The following is a 19,156-nucleotide window of genomic DNA, read 5'->3' on the forward strand; positions in this document are numbered from 1 at the left end:
CTACAGTCCGTGCTGATATTAATATCAATATGAGCTGACAGAAACACGGGTGCGCGCGAGGAAGCGCTTCTCTCTCCAGTTTTATTTCATCGCCTAATTCTGTTACAAACGTTCTTATAGGAAATGAACTACTACAAACAAAACAAACGGTTAATATAGATCGATCTAAGCGTAGCTGAGGAAGTAAACACGGCTTTTATTTTGAAAGGTGTGAGATGTTGACGGAAGCTGTTGTAAAGGAAGCGGAAGCGGAAGCGCAGGTTTGGCGGGAGCAGATGAAGATGGACGCGCGCAGAGTGAAGCAGAGAGTGAGCGCGGGGTTTAAGATGCGCGGACTAATCCTGCGTCCGTATGTGCCTCTCTCTCATGAGTAGATCTCTTCAATCTGAGTGACTAGCTGTACTGCGCAGCGATGCTAAAGCGCTGAACTGTGTTTCAGGGAGTCCAGCCGCCTGCTGCTGCGGGTTCTAGAGTCCGTCACTGAAGCGGATCTGGAGGAGGTTCTGGAGCGGATCCTGGACGCTGTCGAGAAACAACCGCGTGAGTCTCACCACACACACACACACACACACACACACACACACACACGCCCTCTTACACACACACACTCCCACTCTTACACACTCACACTCTTACACACGCACTCTTACACACACACACTTACACACTCACACTCTTACACACGCACTCTTACACACACACACTTACACACTCACACTCTTACACACGCACTCTTACACACACACACTTACACACTCACACTCTTACACACGCACTCTTACACACACACACTTACACACTCACACTCTTACACACGCACTCTTACACACACACACTTACACACTCACACTCTTACACACGCACTCTTACACACACACACTTACACACTCACACTCTTACACACGCACTCTTACACACACACACTTACACACTCACACTCTTACACACGCACTCTTACACACACACACTTACACACTCACACTCTTACACACGCACTCTTACACACACACACTTACACACTCACACTCTTACACACGCACTCTTACACACACACACTTACACACTCACACTCTTACACACGCACTCTTACACACACACACTTACACACTCACACTCTTACACACGCACTCTTACACACACACACTTACACACTCACACTCTTACACACGCACTCTTACACACACACACTTACACACTCACACTCTTACACACGCACTCTTACACACACACACTTACACACTCACACTCTTACACACGCACTCTTACACACACACACTTACACACTCACACTCTTACACACGCACTCTTACACACACACACTTACACACTCACACTCTTACACACGCACTCTTACACACACACACTTACACACTCACACTCTTACACACGCACTCTTACACACACACACTTACACACTCACACTCTTACACACGCACTCTTACACACACACACTTACACACTCACACTCTTACACACGCACTCTTACACACACACACTTACACACTCACACTCTTACACACGCACTCTTACACACACACACTTACACACTCACACTCTTACACACGCACTCTTACACACACACACTTACACACTCACACTCTTACACACGCACTCTTACACACACACACTTACACACTCACACTCTTACACACGCACTCTTACACACACACACTTACACACTCACACTCTTACACACGCACTCTTACACACACACACTTACACACTCACACTCTTACACACGCACTCTTACACACACACACTTACACACTCACACTCTTACACACGCACTCTTACACACACACACTTACACACTCACACTCTTACACACGCACTCTTACACACACACACTTACACACTCACACTCTTACACACGCACTCTTACACACACACACTTACACACTCACACTCTTACACACGCACTCTTACACACACACACTTACACACTCACACTCTTACACACGCACTCTTACACACACACACTTACACACTCACACTCTTACACACGCACTCTTACACACACACACTTACACACTCACACTCTTACACACGCACTCTTACACACACACACTTACACACTCACACTCTTACACACGCACTCTTACACACACACACTTACACACTCACACTCTTACACACGCACTCTTACACACACACACTTACACACTCACACTCTTACACACGCACTCTTACACACACACACTTACACACTCACACTCTTACACACGCACTCTTACACACACACACTTACACACTCACACTCTTACACACGCACTCTTACACACACACACTTACACACTCACACTCTTACACACGCACTCTTACACACACACACTTACACACTCACACTCTTACACACGCACTCTTACACACACACACTTACACACTCACACTCTTACACACGCACTCTTACACACACACACTTACACACTCACACTCTTACACACGCACTCTTACACACACACACTTACACACTCACACTCTTACACACGCACTCTTACACACACACACTTACACACTCACACTCTTACACACGCACTCTTACACACACACACTTACACACTCACACTCTTACACACGCACTCTTACACACACACACTTACACACTCACACTCTTACACACGCACTCTTACACACACACACTTACACACTCACACTCTTACACACGCACTCTTACACACACACACTTACACACTCACACTCTTACACACGCACTCTTACACACACACACTTACACACTCACACTCTTACACACGCACTCTTACACACACACACTTACACACTCACACTCTTACACACGCACTCTTACACACACACACTTACACACTCACACTCTTACACACGCACTCTTACACACACACACTTACACACTCACACTCTTACACACGCACTCTTACACACACACACTTACACACTCACACTCTTACACACGCACTCTTACACACACACACTTACACACTCACACTCTTACACACGCACTCTTACACACACACACTTACACACTCACACTCTTACACACGCACTCTTACACACACACACTTACACACTCACACTCTTACACACGCACTCTTACACACACACACTTACACACTCACACTCTTACACACGCACTCTTACACACACACACTTACACACTCACACTCTTACACACGCACTCTTACACACACACACTTACACACTCACACTCTTACACACGCACTCTTACACACACACACTTACACACTCACACTCTTACACACGCACTCTTACACACACACACTTACACACTCACACTCTTACACACGCACTCTTACACACACACACTTACACACTCACACTCTTACACACGCACTCTTACACACACACACTTACACACTCACACTCTTACACACGCACTCTTACACACACACACTTACACACTCACACTCTTACACACGCACTCTTACACACACACACTTACACACTCACACTCTTACACACGCACTCTTACACACACACACTTACACACTCACACTCTTACACACGCACTCTTACACACACACACTTACACACTCACACTCTTACACACGCACTCTTACACACACACACTTACACACTCACACTCTTACACACGCACTCTTACACACACACACTTACACACTCACACTCTTACACACGCACTCTTACACACACACACTTACACACTCACACTCTTACACACGCACTCTTACACACACACACTTACACACTCACACTCTTACACACGCACTCTTACACACACACACTTACACACTCACACTCTTACACACACTCACACTCTTACACACACTCACACTCTTACACACACTCTTACACACTCACACACACACACTCACACTCTTACACACACACACACACACACTCTTACACACTCACACTCTTACACACTCACACTCTTACACACTCACACTCTTACACACTCACACTCTTACACACTCACACTCTTACACACTCACACTCTTACACACTCACACTCTTACACACTCACACTCTTACACACTCACACTCTTACACACTCACACTCTTACACACTCACACTCTTACACACTCACACTCTTACACACTCACACTCTTACACACTCACACTCTTACACACTCACACTCTTACACACTCACACTCTTACACACTCACACTCTTACACACTCACACTCTTACACACTCACACTCTTACACACTCACACTCTTACACACTCACACTCTTACACACTCACACTCTTACACACTCACACTCTTACACACTCACACTCTTACACACTCACACTCTTACACACTCACACTCTTACACACTCACACTCTTACACACTCACACTCTTACACACTCACACTCTTACACACTCACACTCTTACACACTCACACTCTTACACACTCACACTCTTACACACTCACACTCTTACACACTCACACTCTTACACACTCACACTCTTACACACTCACACTCTTACACACTCACACTCTTACACACTCACACTCTTACACACTCACACTCTTACACACTCACACTCTTACACACTCACACTCTTACACACTCACACTCTTACACACTCACACTCTTACACACTCACACTCTTACACACTCACACTCTTACACACTCACACTCTTACACACTCACACTCTTACACACTCACACTCTTACACACTCACACTCTTACACACTCACACTCTTACACACTCACACTCTTACACACTCACACTCTTACACACTCACACTCTTACACACTCACACTCTTACACACTCACACTCTTACACACTCACACTCTTACACACTCACACTCTTACACACTCACACTCTTACACACTCACACTCTTACACACTCACACTCTTACACACTCACACTCTTACACACTCACACTCTTACACACTCACACTCTTACACACTCACACTCTTACACACTCACACTCTTACACACTCACACTCTTACACACTCACACTCTTACACACTCACACTCTTACACACTCACACTCTTACACACTCACACTCTTACACACTCACACTCTTACACACTCACACTCTTACACACTCACACTCTTACACACTCACACTCTTACACACTCACACTCTTACACACTCACACTCTTACACACTCACACTCTTACACACTCACACTCTTACACACTCACACTCTTACACACTCACACTCTTACACACTCACACTCTTACACACTCACACTCTTACACACTCACACTCTTACACACTCACACTCTTACACACTCACACTCTTACACACTCACACTCTTACACACTCACACTCTTACACACTCACACTCTTACACACTCACACTCTTACACACTCACACTCTTACACACTCACACTCTTACACACTCACACTCTTACACACTCACACTCTTACACACTCACACTCTTACACACTCACACTCTTACACACTCACACTCTTACACACTCACACTCTTACACACTCACACTCTTACACACTCACACTCTTACACACTCACACTCTTACACACTCACACTCTTACACACTCACACTCTTACACACTCACACTCTTACACACTCACACTCTTACACACTCACACTCTTACACACTCACACTCTTACACACTCACACTCTTACACACTCACACTCTTACACACACACACACTCACACACACACACACACACACACACACACACTCACTCTCACACGCTCACTCACTCACTCTCACACGCTCACTCACTCTCACACGCTCACTCACACACTCACTCACTCTCACACACTCACTCAGACCGCGCACGAAATGTAGTCGCACCGGCAGAAAAAAATGATGGCAAAATGCGCCCGTTTGGTCGCACTCTGGAGCCCTGTGCTGGACAGTATTTATTTATCCTCCGTTGTTCAAATCGCGGTAATCAAATACGGTTATAGTGATAATTAAAATATGAAACGATGCGACTGCTACGGATTTATCGTCAAACCGGTAATCGTTACATCAGTCGAAGCAGCTTTGCTTTTTGGCTGGAGGTGGTTTATCTTGTGCTGTGGCCAGGACCTGCTTAACTTCATCTTTTGGATAATTTCTGTTGCACCTTTGAATTGGATTGTAAAAAAAAAAAAAAGGCATTAATTCCTAGGCTATAAAATATCCTAAACTCTTATTCAATTACTTTTTAAAGATTTTTATTCATTGTCATTTATTTCTTGACTTTATTAAACTTTTATTCTAATTTGTAAATGCACTGCATGTATTTCATTTCTTATTTTCAAAGCACATTGCTTGTTTTCTTAGGAAGTCTAATGCCAATAATCTATTATTCGCATACAAGGTCTGTTCTTTTCACAAATACAATTAGACTATAATTTCGCTTTAGAATGTCTACAAACAAATTAAATAACATAATATTCAAAACAATATAGCCTATTTTAACTAGGGGTGCTCCGATCAGGGTTTTTGAGGCCGATCACAGAAAGCAGTATCTGCCGATCCGATCACCGATACCCATCTTTTTAAAGCCTTCTTTTTATCATTTATAACTATTTATAATGATACTCCAACCAGGATTTTTAGATATTTATTCAGGGCCTGAATTTCATTTTTTAAAAATGTGGGTAATTCCCCTCTTTAGGTGTCTCTGGTGAGAGAAGCAGCTTTCACACAGGAGTCCGCTACTGATCCACAGCTGTTTACCACAAACACTACATTCATCCATTAGTTTGATTTCAAATCCAAACATTGTCACTGAAAGTGCTTTTTCAGCATTGGGATTCTTTTTTTTACACAGTACAGTAATACAATCTTTCACAGACATGTTTAAACACAATAAATATAAGCAACACATTATTCAATGCTTTTTACTTTTGCATTTACTTCTAGATTTATAAGTTTCTCAAGCAAGTGGCAGAACATTTAAACTACTTCTCTTACGTTATCACAAACATTCTAAATTAAAACTTACCATTGATAGAAATAGTCAGCTCTACTGCCTTTCCTTTTGCATTGAAATCTTTATTACAAGCAATCCTGCGGTTCACTGCAAACGGAGTAATGTGAACTAGAGGTCGTCTTGGGTCCTAAAATCTGTACCTGACCCGAATCACTTCTACCCGAACCTGATAAAGAAAAACCCGACCCGAGACCGAACCGATGAAATTAGACCCGAGTCCGACAAGACCCGACGGCATTTATTTTGTAACCCATTGTCACTGAAAGTGCTTTTTCAGCATTGGGATTCTTTTTTTTACACAGTACAGTAATACAATCTTTCACAGACATGTTTAAACACAATAAATATAAGCAACACATTATTCAATGCTTTTTACTTTTGCATTTACTTCTAGATTTATAAGTTTCTCAAGCAAGTGGCAGAACATTTAAACTACTTCTCTTACGTTATCACAAACATTCTAAATTAAAACTTACCATTGATAGAAATAGTCAGCTCTACTGCCTTTCCTTTTGCATTGAAATCTTTATTACAAGCAATCCTGCGGTTCACTGCAAACGGAGTAATGTGAACTAGAGGTCGTCTTGGGTCCTAAAATCTGTACCTGACCCGAATCACTTCTACCCGAACCTGATAAAGAAAAACCCGACCCGAGACCGAACCGATGAAATTAGACCCGAGTCCGACAAGACCCGACGGCATTTATTTTGTAACCCAACTGGACCCGAACGTAAACGGCATTGTCAGGAAAAATCCCGGTGTCCTGCCGACTGATTTGGCCACTTATCCATTACTTTGATTTATTTAACATTTATTCAATTTATTATTAGGTTACTTTATATTAGTGCCTGCCTGATGAATACAAGGTATTTCTGAGCTCCACTTTCAATTGTGACCAGTGGATATGAAAAATAAACGTGATAGTTTGATAAAAAATAAATCGATAGCTTAATCATGGATTCGCTGTTGTCTGCAACCTGATCTCCGGCGAAAGACTTCTGCAAACAAATAAGAAAAGCCCTGCATGAACACGCAGCATGATGAAGAAAGTGGATTTTCCTGATGGATCTCATATCTATAAGATGATGTCTGTGTGCGAGGATTACGAACGTATGCTCCTTTTCTACGTGCGTTCCTCTCTTAACACGAAAGTGAAAATAATCTACGCATTCGGGATAGTTTAAAAGAATTCGGATCTAATTGGATCCATTTGGGAAAAGCATGTTTATTTTAAATTACTCGGCCGCTAATACCGAACCCGACCCGTGTCCGAGGTACTCGTCAAAGTTTTGGACCCGAACCCTCTCGGGTCGGACCTCGGGTTTTCGGATCCAAGTGGACTCGTGAAGACCTCTAATGTGAACCTGGCGTTATGTGTGTGCGCTGCGAGTGTGCATGAGCTCAGTCTCCAGGAGAGCGCGCGAGCGCTGAATGCTTAAACACTGGCAAGAATTAAAAAGTAATGCAATTTATAAACTTTAGTGACAATGTGACACTGCCTCGATTGTGCAAGTGACAATTCCTGTGTCGACTGTGCAGCTCGCTTATAGATAGACACGATGTGCTGATTTGAAGCAATTTGCGTATTTTGAGAGAGAAAGCGTGCGCACGGTGATTCACTCACGCTGTTTGTGACATTACGTCTCACACAAGGTTATTTAATTAAGAAATATGAAGGTGAGTACCTCACCTAAAGCATTATAATGATTTCACCCTCGCCGGACCGAGTCCGAGACGGTGCCGCTGCATGTCATGCCAAAGCTCTCACTGCAGCGTCATCAGCTTGAGATCGGCCTTTTCAGAGACCGCCGATCAAACATCCAAATGTGATTATCGGCCGATAGTGATTGGTATCCGATCAGTCTGAGCACCCCTAATTTTAACTATATTCATATTACATACCTCTGATCACGTCATCTCTTGCATCTGGGCACAACACGCGTAGCAATCGCATTTTGGGAGTCCGGAACGTTGCAGTTCTGTAGATCATGTGGAGGGGGTTTGCTGATGTGTCACTAGAGTCCATCAGTTCTTCGGAGAGCACAGGCTCGAAGGATGCTGCTTGACGGACCATGGACCAAGTGAAGCACTTGGAGAGGAGTTTTCGGACTCAAGGTCGTTAGTAGCCTCTTTAAATAACTTGAGAAACGCAACTACTGTTTTCAAACTGTTTTTATTTTGTCATACTGGTTATTGGCCATCAACAATGTGGAGATCTCCTCATGCTGTTGCATTAGTGAATCTAGCATCTCGTGATTTGAATTCCACCTGGTCTCGATGGATCGTTTGAGGGATGTCTTCGAGCTGTTCTGCAGTCCTGAATGTTTGAGATATTTTACCAGTTTTTTGCACTGGTCAACAGTTCAGACAGCTGGGGTGTCTGGGGTGAGTGCGCTGGACAGGGTGACGTTCAGCCTGGTGTACTATATTAGCTCCGCGATCAGTCACAAACACAACACGGCCGACCAGCAGTGACGTGTCTATTCCAAATGCAGAGTTTCTGGAACAGCAAGTTTCTATTGTTCTCCTGTTTTTGACTCACCGTTTTCGAATGGAGCCGCAAACAATACTATTGAAACAGGAACAAAACCATCGTTTGTGTAATGAATGGTGCTGGATATGAATTAAGTTTTATGGTAATCCTCAGTCCTCAATGATGGGCTTTATCTCCATTGCCACAGACGACTGCAGGGCCTGTGCTTTCCCTCAATATGTCGAGACACTGGTTGGATCTCTCACATCAAATGTGCCATATTTAGCAGTTACATTAACAAAGTGCTGAACTATGTCAACAAAGCCTTTCCCGGCAACGAAGTCATATGGTCTAATGTCTTTACAGCAAAGTGCGACAAATACCGAACCCGACCCGTGTCCGAGGTACTCGTCAAAGTTTTGGACCCGAACCCTCTCGGGTCGGACCTCGGGTTTTCGGATCCAAGTGGACTCGTGAAGACCTCTAATGTGAACCTGGCGTTATGTGTGTGCGCTGCGAGTGTGCATGAGCTCAGTCTCCAGGAGAGCGCGCGAGCGCTGAATGCTTAAACACTGGCAAGAATTAAAAAGTAATGCAATTTATAAACTTTAGTGACAATGTGACACTGCCTCGATTGTGCAAGTGACAATTCCTGTGTCGACTGTGCAGCTCGCTTATAGATAGACACGATGTGCTGATTTGAAGCAATTTGCGTATTTTGAGAGAGAAAGCGTGCGCACGGTGATTCACTCACGCTGTTTGTGACATTACGTCTCACACAAGGTTATTTAATTAAGAAATATGAAGGTGAGTACCTCACCTAAAGCATTATAATGATTTCACCCTCGCCGGACCGAGTCCGAGACGGTGCCGCTGCATGTCATGCCAAAGCTCTCACTGCAGCGTCATCAGCTTGAGATCGGCCTTTTCAGAGACCGCCGATCAAACATCCAAATGTGATTATCGGCCGATAGTGATTGGTATCCGATCAGTCTGAGCACCCCTAATTTTAACTATATTCATATTACATACCTCTGATCACGTCATCTCTTGCATCTGGGCACAACACGCGTAGCAATCGCATTTTGGGAGTCCGGAACGTTGCAGTTCTGTAGATCATGTGGAGGGGGTTTGCTGATGCGTCACTAGAGTCCATCAGTTCTTCGGAGAGCACAGGCTCGAAGGATGCTGCTTGACGGACCATGGACCAAGTGAAGCACTTGGAGAGGAGTTTTCGGACTCGAGGTCGTTAGTAGCCTCTTTAAATAACTTGAGAAACGCAACTACTGTTTTCAAACTGTTTTTATTTTGTCATACTGGTTATTGGCCATCAACAATGTGGAGATCTCCTCATGCTGTTGCATTAGTGAATCTAGCATCTCGTGATTTGAATTCCACCTGGTCTCGATGGATCGTTTGAGGGATGTCTTCGAGCTGTTCTGCAGTCCTGAATGTTTGAGATATTTTACCAGTTTTTTGCACTGGTCAACAGTTCAGACAGCTGGGGTGTCTGGGGTGAGTGCGCTGGACAGGGTGACGTTCAGCCTGGTGTACTATATTAGCTCCGCGATCAGTCACAAACACAACACGGCCGACCAGCAGTGACGTGTCTATTCCAAATGCAGAGTTTCTGGAACAGCAAGTTTCTATTGTTCTCCTGTTTTTGACTCACCGTTTTCGAATGGAGCCGCAAACAATACTATTGAAACAGGAACAAAACCATCGTTTGTGTAATGAATGGTGCTGGATATGAATTAAGTTTTATGGTAATCCTCAGTCCTCAATGATGGGCTTTATCTCCATTGCCACAGACGACTGCAGGGCCTGTGCTTTCCCTCAATATGTCGAGACACTGGTTGGATCTCTCACATCAAATGTGCCATATTTAGCAGTTACATTAACAAAGTGCTGAACTATGTCAACAAAGCCTTTCCCGGCAACGAAGTCATATGGTCTAATGTCTTTACAGCAAAGTGCGACACATTGTTCTATAGTTTCTTGTTTAACATGAGCATGGGGGAATGAGAGTTTGCTTTCGCAGCAAAGGTCAAACTCCCGCGGGAGCCCAAACCCAGTGCAGCCCTCTAATTGTTAGGATGATTGTTGGTGGTGGTTGTTGTTTTGATGATGATGAAGATGATGGTGATGATGATGAAGATGGTGATTGTGATGATGATGATAAAGGTGATGATGAAGACGATGATGGTGACGGTGATGAAGATGGGGATGATGTGATGATGATGATAAAGATGACTGTGACGATGAAGATGGTGACGCCGATGATGATGATGATGATGAAGAAGATAATGATGATGATGATGATGTTCTGTGTCTCAGTGGGGTCCAGTATGGTGGAGCTGTCGGTGGTGGAGGCGGCGGTCCAGGACTGCAGTCAGGCGTGTGATGAAACCATGTGAGAATCTCTCATTAACATCTGAACTGACACACACTGTTTGTGCTTCTGTCTCTGACATTCACCTTCTTTACTCACAGCGACAATGTTTTCAACATCATTGGAGCCTTTGACGTGCCTCGATTCATCTTCAGCACAGAAAGAAAGAAATTCGTCCCGTAAGAAATAATTCGATAGTCAATAATCATCTAGTGCATGTGATTTATGTTGGAGTGAAAACAATATGATGAAAAGCACTGATGTATGCGGTGTGTCTCGTCTGCTGTGTTTGTGTGAACTTGAAGATGTTGTCCATCTACGGGAATATGAAGTGCTGATCAGTGTTTATTCTCTCTCAGCATCAGCATGACGAATCATCCGGTCCCTAAACTCTGCGGTCAGTCCAGAGATAAAGCCGAGCTCTTCAGAGAGAGATACACTATCTTACAGCAGGCCAGTTATTTCCTTCCTAAATCATAGCATGTGTACATGTGAGTGCTTGTGACAGGTGTTAACATCTGTCTCTGATTAACACCTTTATCTGATCTGACATACATTCTGAGTAAGTTGAGCATAACATGGACTTTAGTAAGTTTAACCTCAGTGTCTTAAAGATTACCTGGTTATATGGGCAAGCTACCTTGTGAAATATTATTATATTACATTTAGTGTTGTCAAAATGCTTTGTTGTCAGTTTGCTTAAAAGAAAACAGTGTGTTTGAATGTTCTTCCCGCCATTTACATGTGGCTGGGTGATTTTTTTTGTTTATATTAACATTTTTTAAAAATACAAACCCTCTCATAAAGCGAAAATTTGCAGCAGAACAGCTTTACAAACAATTTACACAAAATAATTCTGCTGGTGCTTGGTGAATGAGGCCCATTGCACAGCAGCTCAACAGAAATTCACAATCTTTATAATATCTTAAAGCATCATGGTCACACTGAGCAGTTTAGATGACAAGGCTTTTCGTGCAGTGACTGATAGTTTGCAGTGATTAAAATCATAGTCCTGAAATGCATGTTAATAGCAGGTGTGAACGGTTTATCATTATTTAATCGTTATTCGTTTACAGAGAACACACAGGCATGAACTCTTCACTCCTCCTGTTATTGGTTCAGCTCCAGACGAAGGGAGGAACAAATTCCAGGTGAAAATGAACAAAGCTCACTGTGGAGACTGTTTAAAGACAGACACAATCAGCCTGTTGCTGATGTATTTTCAGTCGGTGCTGATGATCTGTGACTGTTTTACAGCTGAAGACGGTGGAGGCTCTTCTGGGCAGCACAGCTAAAGTCGGAGAAGTGATTGTTCTCGGCATGATCACGCAGCTTAAAGAGGTATTCCTTCACTTTCCACATTCATGCTCATTTCTGTTCAGCTGTTTGTGCTTGTGGGTTAGTCAAGGGCTCGTTGTGGGTTAGTCAAGGGGGTTTAGTCTATATTATTGACTTCAGTTAATGAGTTCTGTTATGAGTTAAAGTTAAAGCGGCGTTTTAACAGAGCCGTAGCTTTACCTTTACTCTGTCCATAGAGCATTTGTCAACATCAGAGCACATATACATAATGAATTACATAGTCTCTTACTCACTTAATTTTAATATTAAAATGAATTGAGCCAGTGATGACTCCGAAAGAAAACGTGTGCAGGATCCTGCTGTTGCTGTAATATGAACACAACTTTCACATGCGTCTGATTGACAGGTAAACCACACATTCATATGTCAGTTTCAGCATTCATTTTGTGGATATTTCAGTAAGTTTTCTTCATAAATTCAGTTTAATAGCAGTAAGTTAACACTTTCCCCGCCAGCGTTTTTGAAAAAAGTTGCCAGCCACCACCAGCATTTTTGACGATTATCACTAAAATTTCATGGCCCCCAGAATATTTTGTTGTATGAGTAAATGAACATGCAATACATCAAAATAATGAAGAGAGATGGTCAACGCGGGAGCCCAAACCCAGTGCAGCCCTCTAATTGTTAGGATGATTGTTGGTGGTGGTTGTTGTTTTGATGATGATGAAGATGATGGTGATGATGATGAAGATGGTGATTGTGATGATGATGATAAAGGTGATGATGAAGACGATGATGGTGACGGTGATGAAGATGGGGATGATGTGATGATGATGATAAAGATGACTGTGACGATGAAGATGGTGACGCCGATGATGATGATGATGATGAAGAAGATAATGATGATGATGATGATGTTCTGTGTCTCAGTGGGGTCCAGTATGGTGGAGCTGTCGGTGGTGGAGGCGGCGGTCCAGGACTGCAGTCAGGCGTGTGATGAAACCATGTGAGAATCTCTCATTAACATCTGAACTGACACACACTGTTTGTGCTTCTGTCTCTGACATTCACCTTCTTTACTCACAGCGACAATGTTTTCAACATCATTGGAGCCTTTGACGTGCCTCGATTCATCTTCAGCACAGAAAGAAAGAAATTCGTCCCGTAAGAAATAATTCGATAGTCAATAATCATCTAGTGCATGTGATTTATGTTGGAGTGAAAACAATATGATGAAAAGCACTGATGTATGCGGTGTGTCTCGTCTGCTGTGTTTGTGTGAACTTGAAGATGTTGTCCATCTACGGGAATATGAAGTGCTGATCAGTGTTTATTCTCTCTCAGCATCAGCATGACGAATCATCCGGTCCCTAAACTCTGCGGTCAGTCCAGAGATAAAGCCGAGCTCTTCAGAGAGAGATACACTATCTTACAGCAGGCCAGTTATTTCCTTCCTAAATCATAGCATGTGTACATGTGAGTGCTTGTGACAGGTGTTAACATCTGTCTCTGATTAACACCTTTATCTGATCTGACATACATTCTGAGTAAGTTGAGCATAACATGGACTTTAGTAAGTTTAACCTCAGTGTCTTAAAGATTACCTGGTTATATGGGCAAGCTACCTTGTGAAATATTATTATATTACATTTAGTGTTGTCAAAATGCTTTGTTGTCAGTTTGCTTAAAAGAAAACAGTGTGTTTGAATGTTCTTCCCGCCATTTACATGTGGCTGGGTGATTTTTTTTGTTTATATTAACATTTTTTAAAAATACAAACCCTCTCATAAAGCGAAAATTTGCAGCAGAACAGCTTTACAAACAATTTACACAAAATAATTCTGCTGGTGCTTGGTGAATGAGGCCCATTGCACAGCAGCTCAACAGAAATTCACAATCTTTATAATATCTTAAAGCATCATGGTCACACTGAGCAGTTTAGATGACAAGGCTTTTCGTGCAGTGACTGATAGTTTGCAGTGATTAAAATCATAGTCCTGAAATGCATGTTAATAGCAGGTGTGAACGGTTTATCATTATTTAATCGTTATTCGTTTACAGAGAACACACAGGCATGAACTCTTCACTCCTCCTGTTATTGGTTCAGCTCCAGACGAAGGGAGGAACAAATTCCAGGTGAAAATGAACAAAGCTCACTGTGGAGACTGTTTAAAGACAGACACAATCAGCCTGTTGCTGATGTATTTTCAGTCGGTGCTGATGATCTGTGACTGTTTTACAGCTGAAGACGGTGGAGGCTCTTCTGGGCAGCACAGCTAAAGTCGGAGAAGTGATTGTTCTCGGCATGATCACGCAGCTTAAAGAGGTATTCCTTCACTTTCCACATTCATGCTCATTTCTGTTCAGCTGTTTGTGCTTGTGGGTTAGTCAAGGGCTCGTTGTGGGTTAGTCAAGGGGGTTTAGTCTATATTATTGACTTCAGTTAATGAGTTCTGTTATGAGTTAAAGTTAAAGCGGCGTTTTAACAGAGCCGTAGCTTTACCTTTACTCTGTCCATAGAGCATTTGTCAACATCAGAGCACATATACATAATGAATTACATAGTCTCTTACTCACTTAATTTTAATATTAAAATGAATTGAGCCAGTGATGACTCCGAAAGAAAACGTGTGCAGGATCCTGCTGTTGCTGTAATATGAACACAACTTTCACATGCGTCTGATTGACAGGTAAACCACACATTCATATGTCAGTTTCAGCATTCATTTTGTGGATATTTCAGTAAGTTTTCTTCATAAATTCAGTTTAATAGCAGTAAGTTAACACTTTCCCCGCCAGCGTTTTTGAAAAAAGTTGCCAGCCACCACCAGCATTTTTGACGATTATCACTAAAATTTCATGGCCCCCAGAATATTTTGTTGTATGAGTAAATGAACATGCAATACATCAAAATAATGAAGAGAGATGGTCAAAGCGAAGATGCAGTCGATGGCTTCCATCAGCACTCCCAAAGCTTGCAGTCCTTTACCACTTTCTCGATCGACATTTTGTTTTCATTTATATGCCGTTTATTGTTGATGATCACATTATTTTTCATATGCATAAATCTGAGATCACTCATTTCTGCATCGTCCTCGCCTGTGTTTTTGATCGAGTGATTCTACACTCATTCAGCAGATGCGTAATAGTGCCCCAAGCGTATAACAGTGAAAACACGGAAACCCGGTAAATTCTGTGTCTGGCGAGGAAAGAGATAAAGAGTTTATCATGTGCCTGTGTAGTTTAAACACTTACATGATGCTCTTGCTCCGTCCACGCAATAAATGCACAGCCTTGAATGAGTGCAGTTTTCTCGTGTATTCACCTTAACTTCTCAATGTCAATGGTGTGAGTCGTTTCAGCTGCAGCCAAAATCATGACAACAGTGGGTTATATATATAAATGTATTTTAATAGTTTGATTGTTAGGGACGGTTCAGTAGTGGCTGGACATCGGTAGTGTCTTTACTAAACTCTACAGTCTTGATTAAAGCATGAGTCTGTTGTGTCTGCTCATACTCGCTCTGTACTTTCAGGGCAAGTTCTACCTGGAGGACCCCAGCGGCGCAGTGCAGCTCAACATGTCAAAGGCAATATCCTTCCCGTGTTTATCACGACACACTTGTGCTGCTGTCTTAGAGAAGGTTCTCCGTTTGTTCTTTAACGCTCTTCATACCAGTTCCACAGCGGTCTTTACACCGAGTCCTGCTTCGTTCTGGCTGAAGGTGAGTCTCGTTCTCTCTGCTGTTCTGCTCTTTCTATCCCTGGATCGTGGATCTCTGTAATCACATGATCTGTCTGCGTTCACAGGATGGTACGAGGATTCAGTGTTTCACGTCAACGCTTTTGGGTTCCCGCCCACAGAACCCTCTTCTTTCACCAGGTGTGCGTTAGCTTCTGTTGACTGTAGTAGGGACTGTGTCGCTGGCATAGTTCTGCATCCACATGGAGTTTTCTTGTCTGTGTCCAGGGCTTATTACGGCAATATAAACTTCTTTGGCGGGCCGTCCAGCACTGCGGTCAAAGCATCGGCCAAACTGAAGCAGCTGGAGGAGGAGAACGAGGATGCCATGTTTGTGATCGTGTCAGACGTGTGGCTGGACCGTGTGGAGGTTCTGGAGAAGATCCAAACCATGTTCTCAGGTCCAGTGATTCTCTTGCGTGTTTTAATTTGTGCTCCCAAATGTGAACAATCTCCCAAAACACACATGATATGGTGAACATCACTTTTAATATAGTCATCCTGTGCTGCAAAATAAGCATTACATCATCCTGCTTTCTATTAGCATTGCTCAAATCATCATGAGTAATAATAAATGATGTGAGCTGCGACAGTCACTCTGCTAAAGCAAATGTAAACTGAATCTGCAATCGTGTTTGGAATTTGACAGCTATATGTTAATATCTGCAGCTTTCAAACAGGTCCTTGTGTTCGTAGTCTGTGTGTTTTTCCTCATGTGTCTCATCACAGATCAGAGCGTGTGTTCGTCTCGTCAACTATAATCTCTTTCCAGCAAAATGCAGAATAATGGCATGGAGAATAATTACATTTAAAGATTGTTATCAGATGTATTTATTTCTCTTCATAATATCAAGATTACTGAGCTGCTTTCTGATTGGCTGCAAAACAAAAAACACTGCTTCCATTTTAGAGCATCTCTAGAGATCATTAGAAACGAAACAGTGGGAGCTTTTCCTTGAATAATCACTCCCATCATGCCTTCATGAGTTATTACGTGTGTGATTGACTGAAATGCTGAATGGTTTCAGGCTACTCTGCCATGCCGCCCACCTGCTTCATCTTCTGTGGGAACTTCTCTTCGGCTCCGTACGGCAGACACCAGCTCCGAACACTCAAAGGTTTGACGTCTCTGAAGAACTGCTGCTGTTGCACGATCATGTTTAAAGCTAAACTAATTGTTCTCGATGCAACAATGTTGTTTTCAGAGTCTTTTAAAGCACTTGCTGATCTCATTTGTGAGTATCCCAGCATTCACAACAGGTAAGACATTTGAATTGACTTGAAAGCTTAAGACAAAGATTTTTTTGTTGTGATGTCTCTTTCTGAATCACGGCTCGACACAGTGTCATGGACTTCACTGACTCCTCTGAAACGTGTTTTTGCAGCAGTCGTTTTGTGTTTGTTCCCGGACCAGAAGACCCCGGGCCCGGCACGGTCTTACCCAGGTATAACGTTAGGAGCAGCGTTTCAGTCAATGACGTACTAGAACCGTCTTCATTCACATGTCAATCATGCTCCTTGAATGACTGAATACTCTTTAAGTGTAAAGCTGTTTCTGCTGACAGACCTCCACTGGCTGAGCACATCACAGAGGAGTTTAGACAGCGTGTGCCGTTCTCCGTCTTCACCACCAACCCCTGCAGGTGTGTGTGTGAGAGTGTGTGTGTGTGTGTGAGAAGAGTGTGTGAGAGAGAGAGTGTGAGAAGAGTGAGCTCAATGTGTTCAGTGTGGGTTGTGTTCAGGATTCAGTACTGCAGTCAGGAGATGGTGGTGATTCGAGAAGATCTGGTCAATAAGATGTGCAGAAACTGTGTTCGACTCCCAAGCAGCAACCTGGATATTCCTTCTCACGTAAGCAAGAGCTTTATATATATAGATGTTTGTGTGTGTGTGTGTGTGAGCTGTGCGATCTCCTGTGTGTGTGTGAGCTGTGCGATCTCCTGTGTGTGTGTGAGCTGTGCGATCTCCTGTGTGTGTGTGAGCTGTGCGATCTCCTGTGTGTGTGTGAGCTGTGCGATCTCCTGTGTGTGTGTGAGCTGTGCGATCTCCTGTGTGTGTGTGAGCTGTGCGATCTCCTGTGTGTGTGTGAGCTGTGCGATCTCCTGTGTGTGTGTGAGCTGTGCGATCTCCTGTGTGTGTGTGAGCTGTGCGATCTCCTGTGTGTGTGTGAGCTGTGCGATCTCCTGTGTGTGTGTGAGCTGTGCGATCTCCTGTGTGTGTGTGAGCTGTGCGATCTCCTGTGTGTGTGTGAGCTGTGCGATCTCCTGTGTGTGTGTGAGCTGTGCGATCTCCTGTGTGTGTGTGAGCTGTGCGATCTCCTGTGTGTGTGTGAGCTGTGCGATCTCCTGTGTGTGTGTGAGCTGTGCGCT

At 43.3% G+C, this 19,156-nt stretch overlaps 1 protein-coding gene across 2 annotated transcripts in view; it reads left to right on the forward strand.

The window, feature by feature from the left end:
- Positions 1 to 22: 22 nt before the first annotated feature.
- pole2 (polymerase (DNA directed), epsilon 2) overlaps positions 23 to 19,156 on the forward strand; it is a 21,862-nt gene continuing 2,728 nt past the window's right edge. The window contains exons 1-16 of one of the 2 annotated variants that reach the window (XM_016260176.1): positions 23 to 349; positions 440 to 540; positions 11,693 to 11,768; positions 11,849 to 11,926; positions 12,107 to 12,200; positions 12,824 to 12,898; positions 13,005 to 13,088; positions 16,582 to 16,638; positions 16,722 to 16,770; positions 16,856 to 16,928; positions 17,016 to 17,188; positions 17,816 to 17,905; positions 17,993 to 18,047; positions 18,173 to 18,232; positions 18,353 to 18,430; positions 18,530 to 18,638. In XM_016260176.1, the coding sequence (XP_016115662.1) occupies positions 216 to 349; positions 440 to 540; positions 11,693 to 11,768; positions 11,849 to 11,926; positions 12,107 to 12,200; positions 12,824 to 12,898; positions 13,005 to 13,088; positions 16,582 to 16,638; positions 16,722 to 16,770; positions 16,856 to 16,928; positions 17,016 to 17,188; positions 17,816 to 17,905; positions 17,993 to 18,047; positions 18,173 to 18,232; positions 18,353 to 18,430; positions 18,530 to 18,638 (1,386 nt within the window). In that variant the 5' untranslated portion in view covers positions 23 to 215. Of the gene's footprint in view, positions 350 to 439; positions 541 to 11,692; positions 11,769 to 11,848; positions 11,927 to 12,106; positions 12,201 to 12,823; positions 12,899 to 13,004; positions 13,089 to 13,949; positions 14,053 to 14,132; positions 14,211 to 14,390; positions 14,485 to 15,107; positions 15,183 to 15,288; positions 15,373 to 16,581; positions 16,639 to 16,721; positions 16,771 to 16,855; positions 16,929 to 17,015; positions 17,189 to 17,815; positions 17,906 to 17,992; positions 18,048 to 18,172; positions 18,233 to 18,352; positions 18,431 to 18,529; positions 18,639 to 19,156 lie in introns of those variants that run through there. The other variant, XM_016260177.1, reaches the window with a different exon arrangement.

This window comes from Sinocyclocheilus grahami, unplaced genomic scaffold (genome assembly GCF_001515645.1).
Source record: "Sinocyclocheilus grahami isolate Dianchi unplaced genomic scaffold, SAMN03320097.WGS_v1.1 scaffold2018.1, whole genome shotgun sequence".
NCBI classification, from domain to species: domain Eukaryota; kingdom Metazoa; phylum Chordata; class Actinopteri; order Cypriniformes; family Cyprinidae; genus Sinocyclocheilus; species Sinocyclocheilus grahami.